This window comes from Tasmannia lanceolata, unplaced genomic scaffold (genome assembly GCF_043159265.1).
Source record: "Tasmannia lanceolata isolate RefF3 unplaced genomic scaffold, GAP_Taslan_0.1 ptg000015l, whole genome shotgun sequence".
Classification (NCBI taxonomy): domain Eukaryota; kingdom Viridiplantae; phylum Streptophyta; class Magnoliopsida; order Canellales; family Winteraceae; genus Tasmannia; species Tasmannia lanceolata.
The window spans coordinates 5,020,991-5,038,610 of NW_027518692.1; the positions used below are offsets into that span (position 1 = coordinate 5,020,991).

Sequence of the window (17,620 nt, forward strand, 5' to 3'; positions counted from 1 at the left end):
GTTTTCACAATATCTCTATCTCTCGTTCTCTGTTGTAAAAAACGAAGGATAATTACATTTACACCCACTCTAGTTTCTAGCACATCCACTTCAACTGGGGTGTCAATTTTGGCTCGGGCTCGGCGGCTCGCTCGGGCTCGGCTCGCTAGGGGCTCGGCTCGAATCCTTAACGAGCCGAGCCCGAGTTAGGCCTGGCTCGGCTCGGCTCGGCTCGTAAAAGCTCGTATAGGGCTAAAAGTCTAAAACCATATATAATTAGATATTTAGATGTTACTAAGTACTAACTTAGACTATTAAAAATTTAGAATTATGATTTTCCACTAAAAGTATAAAAATCAATTTGGGATTTCTCATTTGCAAAAAACAGAACAAGATGTGAAACTCCAAAACCCTAGCGCCGCTTCCTTCTCTTCTCCGACTCCACCTCTCTACAACTTTGAGCCTCCGGCCTCTTCTCCACTCTCCACGCCTCCGGCGTCTTCTCCAAACCCGCGGGCCGCGGCTCTCTCGCCATTCTCGCTGCATCTTCTTCATCGTTGGAGCCTTGGAGGTATTTTTTTTTCTAAAAATACATAAAATACAAAACAAATAGGGAAAAATGGGTATCGAGCTTTAGATTTTGGCCTTTTATCATAAACAAAACTCTCCTTTTGCTTCTCTTTTAGAGTTTTAGGGTTTCAATCAAACCCTTTTAGGGTTTCAGATTATTTTTTCCTCCTTTTGCTTCCCTTTTAGGGTTTCAATCAAACCACTAAATTCGGTGGAAAAAAGGGCTTTATTTGCTCAAGTAAAGTTTGTTTTGTCCTCCAATTTAGTGGAGATTTTGATTCTGCCGTTACAACTGCTTGATTCTTTTTTGAATGGGAAAATGTTTTTCAAAATTGGTAATTGTTTTTACAAGAGAAAAAACTCAAATAAACACTACTCAATTTTTACATTGAAGGATCTTCGATTTATGATAATATCTCGGTAATTTAGCCAAAATCATATCATTTTCATCTAAATCGTGGAAAGGAAAAAAGTTTTCAGGAAAAAAATTCTGTTAGAAATGTTATTCTTTCAATCCAAAACCGGGCCTAAACGTGTAGTTAAAAAAGCCTCTGTTTTGGATTGTTTTCATCAATTGGGATTTGCTAGGTAATTTTTCAGAAATCCATTTAGCAGCCCACTTTTGTAGGAAAGAACTATGCTAAAAAAGTAAGCTTCTGTAGTTCTGTGGCTGTTCTCTCTTGCAAAAGTTTGCAGGGAAATGTATTTCCAATTTTCCACAATTTTGTCTAGCAAATCCCTAAAAAGAAAACCTATGTTTTGTGGTAATTTTCTAATCAAGCTATGTTTTGTGCTAAAAATGGTCCTACAAGTAGGGGTGTAAACCATTTTCTAATCAAGCAGCCATGTGGTAATTTTCAATTCGAAAACCATTTTATTTCATTATATGACTTTATTATACAATTGCTTCAGGTTTTGTAAAATTCTCCATGGGCAACTTAACTTGCATGGTCATATTTTTTTTATCCTTATTGGTTAATAATGGTTATTGATTTGGAGAAGAGAAAAGCTATGTTTTTTTTATCCTTATTGGTTAACATAGAAAAGCTATGTTTTATCCTTCAGTGTTCACTTTTATTATATGTTGTTGTTTGTTCTATTAATATGGTCCATATGGATGTTGTTTATGCTATTATTTTCTATCAGATGACTTCTTTGCCATTGTCAGTACCATCATCTCAACAATCTGTGAAAGTTGAGAATGTGAATGAGGATGATAATCTGAATATTTCTGATAGTGTGAATGAGACGATTCAAGAGATTGACACGAATCTAGATAAAAAGAGGAAAAAGAAATCTGATGTTTTGGTTTGTTTTGAGGATATAGAAATGATTGAGAATGCGAAGAAGGTTATAAAACATAAATGCAAGGGTTGTTAATCTACATTTACTAAGATGAAAGGTGGTACCACATCTACGCTTAGAAGGCATATGAATTCATGTCGATCTTTGAGTTGGAAAAGACCCAAACAATCTACAATTTCTTTTCCACCTGTTGATAGTAGTGGGGTTGATTTTGGAGGTTTTGCTATAACTTCGTATGACCAAATGAAGATTAGGGAAATCATTGCTAAGATGATTATTGTGCATGAGTACCCATTTAAGATGGTTGAACACACATGGTTTAACATCTTATGTAAGTCTTTAAATCCTAGCTACGAGAAGATGTCAAGGAACACAATTAAAGTTGAGTGCATGAAGGTTTATGAAATTGAGAAGGAGAAGTTGAAAAAAAATTTCAAGGATGCTCGTAGAATTTCTCTCACATCTGATTGCTGGACATCAAATCAAACTATTGGTTACATGTGTTTAACTGCTCATTTTGTTGATTCAGATTGGAAGTTACAAAGGCGCATCATTAGCTTCTGTGATTTGGAACCACCCCATTTTGGAGTAGTCATAAGTGATTCCATTTCAGCATGTCTAACAGAGTGGGGAATTCAGGATAAGGTGCAATCCATCACATTGAATAATGCACGGAATAATGATGTGGCTGCCAATCAATTGAAGATCAATTTTCAATCAAGGAATAAATTGCACTATAAGGGAAAGATTTTTCACATTAGATGTTGTGCGCATATTCTTAACTTAATGGTGCAAGATGGTCTTAAAGAAATTGATTCAATCATTCAAAAGATACGAGAAAGTGTTAAATACTTAAAGAAATCTCCATCCCGTCTTTTCAAGTTTGGGGAAATTGCAAGACAACTAGATGTTCCTACTTCTAAAGGGTTACGTATTGATGTTCCTACTCGTTGGAACTCTACTTATCTGATGCTTGACCATGCCTTCACATATAAGTATGTTTTTAGTCAATATGCTGATAGGGATGCAAATTACAAGTGGCTTCCCACTCCACTTGATTGAGAGAAGGCAGAAAAAATTTGCAAGTTTTTGAGGGTTTTCAATGGAGTGACAATATTATTCTCAGGAACATCTTATCCCACTGCAAATGTCTTTCTTTCTGAAGTATGGAAAATTAAGCATGAGTTGAATACCCACTCACTTTCTGATGATGAGTATATGGTACGAATGGCAATGATTATGGATGAAAATTTTGACAAGTATTGGGGCGATTGCAATTTGTTTATGGTTATTTCCAGCATCCTTGATCCTAGGTACAAGATAAAACTAATTGAGTTTTGTTTCCCCAAAATCTATTCAGTCTTTGAGTATGAAACTCACATGAAAACAGTCCGGGGCTCATTGTATGAGCTGTATGATATTTATGTCGTAGAGTCCGAGCGCCAATCTACCATTGGGCAAAATTCACAATCATTTCAAAATATACAAAGAGTTGATGAATTTGAAGAATTTTGCCAATCTACTGAAACCTTTAGACCTTCCAAGTCAAAGATGGACACTTATTTGGAGGAAATTCGTTTTAAATGTGAGAAAGCACATTTTGATGTTTTGGAGTGGTGGAAAATGAATACACTCAAGTTTCCTACGCTTTCAAAAATGGCAAGGGACATACTCACTATACCAATCACTACAGTTGCTTCTGAGTCTGCATTTAGTGCGGGAGGAAGGGTATTGGACCAGTACAGAAGTTCTCTATCTCCAAAGACAGTGGATGCTTTGATTTGCTCCGGTAGTTGGCTTAGAGGTACTCAGAAGGCCATCTCTCCCGCTTCAGTAAGTGTCATATCATAACTTACAATTTTTTTATTTCATTATTTTATATATTACTTGCTTTAGTTGCTTATGTAACACTAAAATTTGCAGTGTGATTATATCGAGGAGGAAGATATAAGAGTTGTTATTCCAGATGGTGCCGAACAGGTTGCCAATGTCTAAACTTTATCAATATCTTGTTAAATGTTCATTGTGTATAACATTAAAGTTGACTTATTTTTTTTATTTTTGTAGGTCTGATTAACTTTTGAAGTTTGGACATTGGCAAGAATGACGAAGAATTTTCTTTGGAATGATTATTTTAGTTTGGTAGTTGTTGGATTGTAATTTAATTTAGAACATAAGATTATAAGAACTTATGTCTTATGGTATTTAGTATTTGTGTGATGGCAGTGTTATTTAATTTAGAACATGAGAACTTATGATATTTAATATTTTCACAATCACAAAGCATCTTGTGACTCTTGTCTTTTAGTATTTAAAGAGCTGTCAAAAAAAGGTTATTACATTTCCCAAAAAAGCTATCACAAGTCAATTGAAGAAGAAAAGACAGCTAGTTTGGCAGGTTATCAAAATATGGTTGTGCAGATAAGTAATAACATTTTCCTTGCTTTTCTACTTGGTAATTAGATTTTATAAAACCAAAGTTTACACTTATTAACCCGGTGCTCCTTCTTTTAATTTTTTTGGCAGGTTAGTGCTAATGTTTCTCAATTCTCATGGCACTATGACAATGATGGCACTCTTGACTCTTGATAGGTTTGTGTCTAAACCCTTTTATAGTTTTATAATTTATACCCATCAAACACTTGCTTAATTAGAAAAGTTGTACCACATACATACCCCCGCTATACTGATGGTTTTCCCGGGGAACAGGGTAGCAGTTCTATGATGCCTATTTGTGCATTAGTACTATCCATCCCATGTCATCATAAACTTAAAATGATCTTCAAAAAGTTTGTTGTCCATAAGTATACATTTTGTTGTAGAGCTTATTTCATTTCATCTTGCATTGTAATTTAAACTTTCAACCTCTTTTATTTATGTTTTTGGAATTTTATCTTACTTCAGGAAGCCAATCATTTGGATGCTATTTCAAATCATTATGGTAGCAGGAGACTTTTTTTTTTAAATAAAATAAAATGGAGGAACTCTATTAATGTTAATCTATGCCTCTGCGGACAATCTGCTTTCAACTAACTTCTGTCTTAGCCTCTTTTAATAGGATTCCTTTTTTTAATTATTGACTTATTGTCAACCACAGTGGTTTCTGATAATGTTTGGAATTAGCTATTTTAGTTAGCTTATCACTTGTTCCTGATTCTGTTTGGAATTAAGTGTTACTTCAGCTTGCCATTCACTTGGTAGATCTTTGTAGTTATTAGAGTACCAGGAGACCTTTTCTTTTCTTTTTTTGCATTGGATGAATTCTGCAATTGTTAATCTATTTTGAGGACCAATCTGCAATCCATGCACCAGTTTCAACCCTTGTATTTTATATTGTTTTTTATCAATCAACCCTAGCAGTTTCTCATTCCATATTGCTCGTTATATTAAATGCCCTTTTTTGGTTGCAAACCTCCTGCATTTGTCTAATCACAGAGGGGATGGTGGAAGACCAAGCAGTGCAAGTATCTTTGTTGGGGGCTTTGTATTGGGAGGAATAATAGTGGGGACACTTGGCTGTGTATATGCGCCCCAGGTAACTGCTTTGTCTGTAGCAGAGTTCAATTGTATGCAGGTTTTTAGTGGGTCAAAATACTTGGGATGTGTTGCGGTACAAATTTTATTTGGACCACATGCATGTTGTGAGATTCATATGCCTAATGACTGTTGCTATCAAACCGTAGAAAATTAATCCATTTTAGCTAGTTAAATAAGTGATTGGTTAGTTGTGAAGAGCATGTTTTCACTAGATACTTCTTGACATTCAGCCATTTTCTGATGATATTATTTTGTATGAATTAGAGGATGGCATATTAAGGCATCTCTTTAAAGGCAATGCATATAATGGACTAGGTATATTTCTGTGCTAAAAACGTTAAAGAACATGGTTTATCCAGGTAGCTATATGACTTTACAATGATTTCAATGATGTCTGGATAAAATATGCTCAAACAACTGAGTATATGCAATGAAGCATCCTTGGTCGAGGATGACTACAGATATATTGAAATAACTTTTGAAGTTGTTAAAGGAACTGCCTGCATGCTTATTTCTTGTTTGGCTTCCCTCACTGGTTATGTATTTTGGCCTTTTGAACTGTTGATGTTTCATGCTTTCTTTACATTTATTTCTCTAGGTGTTGGGTTGAGGATAACATGGTCTGGGTCAGTGCTCTTTGTAGTAAGCATATCATAATGGGGGAGAGGTACCAGCTTCATTGTGCATCTTTCCATCATGGATATGCTCCATGGCAATGGCATTTGCATGACTGGTACTAAATATCCATGGTCCTACAGGTGCATTTCTTGCAGTCATTAGCACATTGCCACCCCGTGTACTGTTCTATTTATTGGACAAATCCTCTGGTAGTCTGGTTCGTTCTTCTGTATGTTTTCTTCTTGTATTTTGTCTTCTTATCCATCATCTGATCATCATCGTCAATTCATCATCTTGTTGATGTAGCCTGTTGGTGTTATTATTATTTTTTTGAAAATGCATGTTGGAAGTTGGTGTTATTATTAATAGTAGATTTTTGGCGGCAATAGAATGATACATAATAAGCAAGATTTAGAAAATGAAAGGCCTGACATTGTTTGAAGGCTTTCTCTCCCTATAGATCTCTGTATGTGTCTACTGAATCATAAAAAATAAGAAGAAGATGCTCCTATTTAAACTCTGCAACTCTCTTCTCAGTTACAGGAAAACAGGAAAGCTAGAGCCAAATGGGTCGGGACGTTCATTGTATTCATTGGCAATTTGGCATGGATGGTCTGTTGCATGTGAGAGCCACAGAGGCTCACTTTTAATCAAATTTTGTCTTTATTCACGAGGTGGCTGCTCTCACATGCAACAGGCCATCCTCAAAATGCCTTCTGTGATGGAAACTAGCAAGTAGCAAATCCCTATGAAATTGGTCTTTATTCAGGATTTTGTCAATTTGTATAATTGTATGATTCTAATCAAAAGGCATCCTAAATATGAAATATCTCATTGAGTACTGTTTGTTGAATTTTGAAAAGAAAACCATTTGTGAGTCCAAAACTGATTATGGGAAAAAATTAAACAGATCAGACTGGTTCTAGGTCCACTAACAAGCTCGTTAAGGCTCGCGATCCACTCGCGAGCCTGGCCGAGCCGAGCCGAGCTCGAGCCTGGTTCGAGCCCGAGCCCGAGCCGAGCCCAAGTTTTGCCCTTAACGAGCCGAGCCGAGCCGGACCAAGCTCGGCTCGGCTCATTTACACCCCTAACTTCAACCCCTATAGTTTAAAAAGTGACAAATACATCCCCTATAGTTTCGTTTTGTTTAAGGTTTGCCCCCTCAGCTGAAGGTTCGTCCATAGATTGAAGGGTTAGGATGATCCGATGGAGCTGATTTTTTGGGCACACCCTATCGATGTCAGGACCCATCAAATGAACGCTTTGGATCATCCAAATAATGTGGGCCCACACAACCGAATCCAAAGTGTTTGGTAGTGTTTGGATTCAGGTATGAAAACCCCAAATCTCGTTGGCTTATGAGGGAAGCCAAAGCTCTATTTATAGGATTTTCAAGTAATTTTTAAGCCCCATTAGTTGTCTTGGGCCACCCCCTATGCATCCTTCACTATATTTTGTTAAAAAGGTGGTGCTACAAGTAAGAAGAAGGGGGTGAAATTCAAGCTCCTTCTTTTGTCACATACGGGCACTCCCTGACTGGATGTTTCACCCCTCCTCTGCCCTAGTTAACTGGGTAAGTGGCTAATACACCCCCTACTGCACTATTGCTCTAACTCGGGTCACCTTACAAGGCATTTCTCGACGGATTTTTCTGAAACTTTGCAGTGACCCACAAGGGACCCTAAACTATTCTAGGGCATAGATTGGGGCCCTAATTCACTTATTTGGAATATTTTCTATGTACACAAGGAGATTTATGGCCCGGTCAAAATGGGGTGTCTACACACATTGACAAAATTAGGTGTCTACAATAGGCCCCTCAACCTCGTGAATCAAGAGAAATGCAAAGATTTCTCCAATGGGCATCGAAAACTCATTTATGCAACCATGGCCATAGGCTTTGGCCATTGACCATTTTTGCCTTGAATAAGCGGATTCATCTAATCTGTCATGTCCAACACAACATCCGATTTAATTTGGCCTCCAAGCTTCGTAGTGTATTTATCATTTGGGCATCAACACCCTTTGCTTGGTTAAGTTAAACCCACCGCCTCGGAAACGTATATAAAACTATAATGGCTTCCACATTGGGCATATGACCATTGCAATTTCATACACTTCCCTTATCCAACCAGGATTTAGAGGATTCTTGATGCGTTGGATTTGTATTCAAATGTACTTCCCAACGATGTAAGTGATCATCCAAAAAATTAAGAAAACAGATCAGATCCGCTGTTTTCTCAAAATAGTCCTATGTCTATTAAAATCGTACATAAAGACTAGGAACCTCGGATAGTCAGGATAAACGTCCGGGCTCACAGCGGGTCACCACATGATCTATCTTTGGTTCGTTAACCTCCTAATATATTCCCTAGTTTGCTCTGATACCATTTGTTAGAGGGGTTGTAAACCCCCGGAATAAAAATAGCGTAGAACAAAAATTTTAACGACTTTGCCCTAAACCCCGGAATTCTAGGATCTAGATTTTCTGATGGTGATCAAATAAAAGACATGTAATAAACAAGATACCTTTCTTTGAGTAGAGAAAACAATTGTCTGCTTGATCTACTCATCGAACGTTGGCGAAGGTTCCAAACACCGCGAACCCAGCAAGTTGATCCGATGGGATCCTTTGTTTTGCACAAATAGGATAGAACAACAATTGTCCTTGATTGTATTATGATCTAAATAGAATATGTAAATGGAAAAACACCTTTAAGATGATGGAGCTTTGCTTGTTGAATGCCTTTTAAGTTCAAAACCAGAGAGAGAGAGAGAGATGGATGAATTAAGGAGTGTCAATATTAATTCCAGCAGCTTGAGCAACCCAATTCATCTACCTTTTTTGGTTTAAATAATGTTTTGTGTTGCTTTTTACAATTCCCAAAAGTTGCTTTCACTAGTACCTAAAAATTGGAAACTAGTCAATGTTAGAAAAGTCATTGTAGACACCCCATTTTGACCGAACCCTTATACACTTTGTGTGGTTAAAAACCCATTTAAATTAATGATCTAATGTCTCAAATTTGTTCCTAAAGTAGTTTAGAATCCCAAGTAGGCCTCTGCAAAGTTTCAGAAAAATCGGACGAAAATTGGTAAATGAGGCGAGCTTTGCTTCTAGTGTAGTATAGTGTTGTGCAAAAGGGGAGTGAGATATCCAATAAGGGGGTGTCAATACCAACCCCATATACAAGTTACCAAAGAAGAAGAGACAAGATCAGTTGTGTAAGTTCCAAGACATGGTTGTGATAATTAAAGAAAGGACAGGAGGGTGAATCATCCGGATAGGGGAGCACCCATGATGTAAAGGGGTTAAGTATACCATGATATTTCTTCCTCCTACTTTTGATTCTTTTTGTAATAAATAGGGAGCATGTAACATGCATCAAGCACCGAAGGTTTAAAAGGGATGGAAAATGTGACAAGCATAGTGTTTTCATTAGACCCCATTTTACCTTGGGCTACCCTCTTGTACAAAGAAAATATTGACATGATACACTAAGAGGGGCTGACCAAGGAAGAAAAGAAAGCCAATATATCATTTCTTTTTACTTGCCCTTTTATTTTACCAAGACCCCCTTTATAGTATAAAATGGGTAGTTGAAATTTATTTGAGGTGGCTGTACATGGAGGGAGTAAGGGGGTGCTAATTTAGCACTTCTTATAAAGCCATATGTTAGAGCTAAAGTGGGGGAAGGTCTTCATTTTTAAAAGAAAGGGAGAAAGCCCACGTATATAGAAAAAAAGTAAAGAGGGAGGAAGTGCGATTACCAAAAGGAAGGTGTGCTAATATTAGTACACTCCATTTTTATAAAAGCCTTAACCGGCTATGAAGGAGAGGGGTGGTAGATTAGCATAATAGAGGGAGTGCCCAATGACCATGGAAAAGGCAAAAAAAGAGTGTAATTAATAAAGCAAGGGGGTGGCTGTTGTGGCAAGGGGGGCAAATTTTTTTTTTTTTTTACTTTATCTATAAAAGGGTCAAAGAGGGATCGAATGAAGGGGGGGTCCTCATTTTTGTAAAAATCTAAAACAGAGAGAGAGAGAGAGAGAGAGAGAGAGAGCAAAACCCATTTTTCTCCTTTTCTCATCTTCTCCGATTATTTCTCCGGCAACTCGTTGGAGCTCCGGCCGGATGTTTTTCTCTGATCACTTCTTTGCCCCTCCTAGCTTTGCTTTCTTCATTTTCTCTCATTCCAAACCCTAGCTGATACCCCTATTCCCCTTCTTCTCTGCCACCGATCATATTCTCCGGCGTGCTCGCCGGAGCTCCGTCTAACTCCGGCTTATTTCTCTCTAGCAAGATCTTTCTAGCTTGCACTTCTATTTCTTTTGATCTCATTTGAGACCTTGAATTCTCTTTGTTAGCCTCAAAACCCTAGATCTGATCTTTTGGCTTTACCTGGTAGGGAATATTATCAGTATGATCATCAATTGTTAATTGCTTAAGTCAAACATGTTCATTTGGTAAGGTAACATGCTATATTTGGGGCATGGGAAATACCTTCAGTGTAATGCTGCTTTAATGATGGAAAGCTCGTTTATTTTCTTTGTTTGCTTGGTTCATAAGAGTCTTTTAGGGGACTTGCTTAGATCATATAGCAATCTCTATTCCCTCTTCTCTCTTCCCTTGTATAGAGACTAATTTAGTCTTTTAGATGTTTTCCCTTGTTATTCATTAGCATTTTCATCACAAGGGCGATGAAGGCGTTAGCCCAAGCCCATCCTTAGGGAACTTGCTCAGTCTAAGTAGCACTCTCCTCTTTTGTTTAAAAAGACTTGCCTAGTCTTTTAGATGTACATTCCTTAAATCTTAGTTCCTCATTCATTGCAAGGGCAATGAAAGAGATATCTGGAGCCCCTCTCTTTTTGAAGACCTGCTTAGTCTCATAGACACCCCCCTTGTCTCCCTTTTTTTTTTTTTTTTTTAGACTTACTCATTGTTTAGAAACCCTTATAATTTGTCCTCTCATTGCAAGGGCAATGAAGGAGTTATCCAGAGCTTACCCTTTTAGAGAGACATGCTTTGTCTCGTAGGAAAGCTTATCTTCAGGGAGACAGGCTATGTCTCATGCAGAGAATGTTCTATCCTTTAGAGACAAGCTTTGTCTCATTAGTGTTCTCTCTTCTAGGAGACTTGCCCAGTCTCATTAGTACCCTTATTTGTTTTCTCTTTCATAGGAGACAGGCCATGTCTCATAAGCATCAGTTGTCATCTCTCTTTTAGGAGACTAGCCTAGTCTTATTAGCATATTTCTCTAATTTTATAGAGCTTTTAGTTTCAAGTCTACTCCTTTCATATAGGAGTCAGTCCTTTAGCATAGGAGTCTGTCCTTAGCTAGAGAGTCAGTCTTTCAGGAGTCAGTCCTATCATCATAGGGGTTAGGATTCTATCCAACCTCTCATCAAATCGTGTGATTTTTTTATCTGTTCTTGCAAGGTATAGGATGCTGTCCAACCCTTGCAGAGCTGTAATTCTGTTCTTTTCCTCCCGCAAAGCATAGGATGCTGTCCAACCTTTGCGGGATATCAAGAGTTTGTCCTCCCCTTATGATGATAGGATTCTGTCTTCTTGTGTCAAAAACATCTGAAAAACTAAAAATCTCAAAAATCTTGAGTCATTTAAGAGTAGTTAGGAAAATCTGTTCCGAACTACGTTGGCTTGATCCCTTTCAACAGGGTACGTAGTGCAGCTTGGGATTCATATCCCAAGTCCAGCCAAACCTTTCAAAATAAACATTTTAAACCTTCAAAAAAAATACAAAGCTTCTTCAAAATCTTTTCAAAAAGCTCTTCCCCTAAAGTTAGGAGTCTGTCCTAGCTGTTTGAGGTGTTTTAGAGTTAGGAGTCTGTTGTGATTTGTATTGATATGGTGTGTCCTGTCGTGTGAGTGTCCCTAGAGTTAGGAGGCCTCGAGTCGATCGGTTAGACATTTAGTCGAACCGATGGCTAGACTGGGAAGCATATAGTCAGCCCGTGGTTTTCTTTAGGATGCACAGTCTAGTTACACATATGATGTAGGGCCCACCTGCATTAGCTTAAGGCTAACCAACTTGCATTAGTTAGGGCATATAGAGAGTCCTAAAAATTACAATCTACTTGAATTTAAGCAATCGTATAAAAAAGCTTTAAAAATCAGTCGAGTCTAGTGGATCGAGTCTAGGATAGCGGTTCTAGATGGTTAGGCATCGTAGTTTAGAATAGGTCATCGAACTACGTTGACTCCGATTCTTCCTGAGCCCGGGATACGTAGAGCAGCTAGGATGGACAACCATCTTGGTCCGAGTCAATGCACTAGAGTTTTAGGATTCATTTCATATACAAATCCTATACCTTTAGCTGTAAACATGCATATGTTTGCATATCAAAACTCAGACACCAATTAGGTATGACACTCATAACTTAGTTATTTAGGCTTGTCACTCAGAACCTAGCTATTATTAGGCGATACTTCTCTCATTTATTTTGTGTGTGCTTATTATTCCTCCGAGACATACATGATTAGATAGACGTCTTCTCGGAGATATGTGTTCCCATTTCATATGACTTTCGCCCAAAACTCTTCAAAATCAATAATAAATGGCATAAGAGACCAGGTGTTTGCACTTGGGCGGATGAGGTGCTCTTTAGACCTTCCGAATTCGTAACCAGGCACGAACCTTATTTTATATCTCTGGTTATCCGTTGCAACAGAGCATAGTATGGGATCCAAGGCCTACTTCCCTGGATGACGACTCTTCTTTGTTTAAGGTACGCCTCGTATCTGGGCTAGTCCCCGAATCGAGAGGTATCTCACCTTTGTATCGCCACTCATGCTGTGAGGGGCACTTCTTTCGAGAGTTCCTTGGTAGAGCTCTCCATTCACGTGGATGATCCTAAGATTGTTCGTGTGGGGGCACGTCCTCCCGCCTCTCTCTCGGATCGGGGTCCACAATCATCAATGGAAATTGTTAGGGAAGTTGCCTTATTTCCCACCCACCATAGCTTGCTTGGGTGGGAAGGCACAAGACAAAATTAGGAACAATCCTTTTAGCTTGTGGGAAACCTAAGGTGTAAAAGACAAAGAGAGGGTTTTCTCTTGTGAGGCTACACAAGAGGCTTGGGGTGCATCGGCTACTCCTAGAAGTGAGAAAAAAGAGAGAGAAGAAGAAGAGAAGAGAGAGGAGAAAGAGTAACGGGATTTCTTCTTCGAATTTTCTTCTCGGGTTCCTCTTCAAGTATCTGCTTGGATTTTCTCTTGGGTATTTTCTCGAGGTCTCTTGTGTGTACGGTCTTTGGTTGAGAAGCAAGGAAAGGGTTGCGGGTTGTGGGTTTTGGTTTTAATCCATTGTAATCCTTGTATTTTGTTTTTCTCATAGTGGAAGATCGTGTTTCTCGCCTGTGGAGTAGGCTTTGCCGAACCACGTAAAATCTTGGTGTTCATCTTGTGGCTTGATTTGTTTATTTTACTTTTCCGTTTAATTTGTGCACGGTCGGATTGGATTTGCCCCGTGGATTTTCTCAACAAGTGGTATCAAAGCTGTGGTTGGAGGGATCGTCTAGACTGGGTGGAGAGATCGTGGGTGTTGTGGTTTGATCTTTGGGAGTAGAAAGATTATCCAAGAAAGATTCTTGTTAAAGGTGGAGCAATACACTGAGAACTGCGAAGTAATCTGAGATGGCAATAAAATCAAGTTCTACTTAGTTCAACATCGACAGATTTGACGGAAATGGCATTTTCACCCTATGGCAGATGAGGGTGAAGGACATCCTAGTTCAACAGGGCTTGGCTAAGGCGTTGAAGGAAAATGATGGAAAGAAGGAGAAGATGATAGGTGCCGAGTGGGAAGACATAGAGGCGGTCAGCACGATTCGACTATGTCTGGCAGATAGTGTTATGTTTAACGTTATGGAAGAAGATGATGGGCTTAAATTGTGGGAGAAGTTGGAAAAGCTTTACATGTCAAAAAGCTTAGCCAACCGGTTGTATCTAAAGCAGCAATTTTACGGGCTGAAGATGTAGGAAGATGGGGATCTTTTGGAACACATCATAGTGTTCAATGGGCTTGTGGATCATCTCCAAAAGGTTGGCGAAAAGTTGAAGGAAGAAGATAAGGCCCTATTACTTCTTACTTCACTTCCTGATTCGTATGACAACCTGATGACGACTTTATTGTATGGTAAGGATACAATAAAGTTGGAGAAAGTCACAGCGTCGCTCTTATTGAATGAGATGCGGAAGAAACCTGTTCTTGGTGGAAGCGAAGAGCTCGGGTTGGTTGTTCATGGTGGGAATCAAAGTTGAAGGTCGTCTGACAAGGGATCAGAAAAAGACAGGTCAAGATCCAGGGTTGGCGGAAAGGGCATGCAATGTTACCGTTGTAAGAAATATGGCCACATCAAACGGGATTGTCCGAAGCGAGCTGACCAGGCGAACAATGGTGCTACGAATGTTGTGGTGGCGTTAACGGGTGAACAGAGCGAAGAATTTGGAGACGTTCTTACAGTCTCCACAGGTAATCACACTTCTTCTCATGATAAGTGGATTTTAGATTTAGGGTACTCTGTTCATGTATGCTCCTGGAGGGAATATTTTGATATGTTCCACGAGAAAAGGGCGGGTGTAGTGTCCTTGGGTGACGGGTCTACTTGTGACGTCACGGGAGTTGGGACGGTGAAGGTCAAGATGTTTGATGGAGTGGTTCGTACTTTGGGTGGTGTGGCGTATGTCCCAAAGATGCGAAGGAATCTAGTGTCTCTTGGCTGGTTGGACTCCAGGGGTTGCAGGCATTCGGTCGCAGGTGGAGCCATGAAAATCACACGTGACTGTATTGTTCTGATGAAAGGTGAGGAGTGTGGCGGATTATATCGTCTGGTCGGGGACGCGGTGACTAGTATTCCTAAGATCTTGATGGCTAGTTGGAAACAGGGTAATTGTGTGCGCACACGTAGGGTCTATTTCGTAGTTGGTGCAGAGACATGTTTTCAGGTTGCAGACGATGGTGAGAGGATGGCAGTACCTGTGTTGGGGAGGATGGATCGATATCCCTCTCCAAGGTTGCCTAGGTGAGTCAACGGGTTAGCAGCTACACGTGTACATTGGCTGTGTTAATCGAATCAGAAGGAGTCAAAACCAAGGTGATTTGAGGGTGTGTAGCTGGTACTTCAGAAGGCCAATGGTGGTCTCGCGGTAACAGCGGACTAATGGTGACATCAACAAAAAATCTTCAGGTGGCTGGGAAATAAGCCAAGGTGGAGATTGTTAGGAAAGTTGCCTTATTTCCCACCCACCGTAGCTTGCTTGGGTGGGAAGGCAAAAGACAAAATTAGGAACAAGCCTTTTATCTTGTGGGAAACCTAAGGTATAAAAGACAAAGAGAGGGTTTTCTCTTGTGAGGCTACAAAGGAGGGTTGGGGTGTGTCGACTGCCCCTAGAAGTGAGAAAAAAGAGAGAGAAAAAGAAGGAAAGAGAGAGAGAGGAGAAAGACTAATGGGATTTCTTCTTCGGCTTTTCTTCTCGGGTTCCTCTTCGGGTATCTTCTTGGGTTTTCTCTTGGATATTTTCTCAGGGTTCTCTTGTGTGTACAGTTTTTGGTTGGGAAGTAAGGAAAGGGTTGCGGGTTGTGGGTTTTGGTTTTAATCCATTGTAATCCTTGTATTTTGTTTTTCTCATAGTGGAGGATCGTGTTTCTCGCCCGTGGAGTAGGCTTGGCCGAACCACGTAAAATCTTGGTGTTCATTTTGTGGCTTAATTTGTTTATTTTACTTTTCCTTTTAATTTGTGCACGGTGGGATCGAATTTTTCTGGTGGATTTTCTCAACAGAAACATATAAGCTAAATATATGGCTATCCAAAAAGAACGTGGCTTAGTTTCCAACTCTCTTGGGTTTCCATGTTAGATTAATTTTTGTTTCCAAAACTTTTGGTTAAAGATTCCCTTTCTCTCTCTTTCCATTCACACAAGCTTTTTCTTTCTTTCTTTGTGCAACTATTTGTTTCCCTATTTTCTCTCAAAGGATATTTGAACAAGATATTATAATAATAATATCTTTCCGATCTTACCTGTAGACACCCCATTTTGACCGAACCCTAATAGCATCATTAGATTAGAAATCCTGCTAAATCAGCATTTTAGAGTCCCAAATTTTACCCCAAGGTAGGTTTAGATCCCAGGTAGGTCCCCGTGAAATTTCATCTGAATCCGTCGTGATTTGCCTGGTAAACGGATGAGGTTTGTAGTGTAGCGTAGGAATGAGGATGGTGATTTAGCCAGAAAAGGGGGTGCGCTGGAACCTGAAAAGCCAGTTCAAATTTGCTGTATTGGGCTGTCCAGGAAGAAATATGGGTGTGCAGATTAATGTGTAATATAATTAGCGGGTGCATTATTCGAGAGCAGGGCAGTTTGGTAAATAAGAAAGATTCTTTTCTTCCTTTTCAAGTCTCAATTAGGCCTAATCATGAGCTAATGATGTTTAAGGCTCGGATTAGTTGAGATGGAATATTAGGAAGCTTCCTAGGTGGTTAAGATTTCTTTGATCTTAACCCTTGAATAAAAAAGGGGATTTGGAGGGTTGAGATCATGTCTAAATGAGATATTTTCATAAAATTTCCCCTTTTGGTTTTTTCTACTTAGCCCCCTGTTAGCATAAAAAGAGTTGTTAAAATACTATGGGGAGGCTGTCCAAGTGGGATAGCAGGGGGTCAAATATATCATTTTCCTTTGGGTTTTCTTTACCTAGCCGCTCCCCTGCTATTGTAAAAAATTGCTTCAAATACACTATAGAGGGCTATCCAAGGAGGGAAATAGGGGGGCGAATTTATCATCTCCCATTGTAAAACCCAAATCGGTTAGGGTTTTAAAATGATTTTTTTTCTCATTTGAGGAAGGCCGAGAATTACACACACACACACACACACACACACACAGAGAGAGAGAGAGAGAGAGAGAGAGAGAGAGAGAGAGAAGCAAAGGAAGAAGAAAAATAAAAACCCTTTTTCTCTGGCCCCAGTCTCGGCCGAAATTCGGCCGTCCCTCCTCCCTGTCCTTCAAAAACCCAAACCCTCTTCAACCACCATCCCTACCATCTCCACCCCCATTTCCTACTTCTCCTAACTTCATCTTCTCCAGCAGAAATCCCATCAGAATCCGGCCGAGCTCCCCAAGCCCTCTTCAACCACCATCCCTACCATCTCCACCACCGTCACTATCTCCTTCTTCCAATCCACTCCACCATTTATCTCCACCAAACCCTCTTCCATTTCTCTGCAAACCCATCTCAAAACTCATTCTCTTTTCAAACATCAAAACCCATTCTCCGGTGCAACTCCATCTCCTCCGATCAACCTTCAATCAGAATCCGACCATCTCCACTCATTTCTGCAATCCGACCAAACCCACTTCATTCCTACGCCCATCTCTACTAATTCCGATCGGTCACTCTTCCCCAAACCCAGTTCCATCGCCACCTCTATTATTATCCCAACATCACAAACCTTTGAAACCCATTCCCAACAGCCCAACCATCCGCCCCTCTCCATTGCCACCACTGAGCCACCATTGCTTCCACCCCTTTATCTTCTCCGGTCACCCCTGTCGATCGTCCCGCCGGAATCCGACATCTATAATCTCAG

General features: G+C 39.6%; 1 protein-coding gene and 1 long non-coding RNA gene across 2 annotated transcripts; both read left to right on the top strand.

The window, feature by feature from the left end:
• The first annotated feature begins 349 nt into the window (after positions 1–349).
• Positions 350–6,284, top strand: LOC143847337 (uncharacterized). The gene is made up of 4 exons (XR_013235017.1): positions 350–550; positions 4,381–4,446; positions 5,290–5,389; positions 5,990–6,284. It is a non-coding gene; the product is annotated as an uncharacterized LOC143847337 (long non-coding RNA).
• Positions 1,858–3,677, top strand: LOC143847216 (zinc finger BED domain-containing protein RICESLEEPER 2-like). Its single transcript, XM_077355961.1, has one exon. It carries the CDS (start codon positions 1,945–1,947, stop codon positions 2,914–2,916), a length of 972 nt encoding a protein of 323 aa, XP_077212076.1. The 5' UTR covers positions 1,858–1,944; the 3' UTR covers positions 2,917–3,677.
• Positions 6,285–17,620: the final 11,336 nt, after the last annotated feature.

Excerpts from the sequence above, each read along its gene's own strand:
- LOC143847216 (XM_077355961.1), top strand. The coding sequence starts at position 1,945 with ATGAAAGGTGGTACCACATCTACGCTTAGAAGGCATATGAATTCATGT.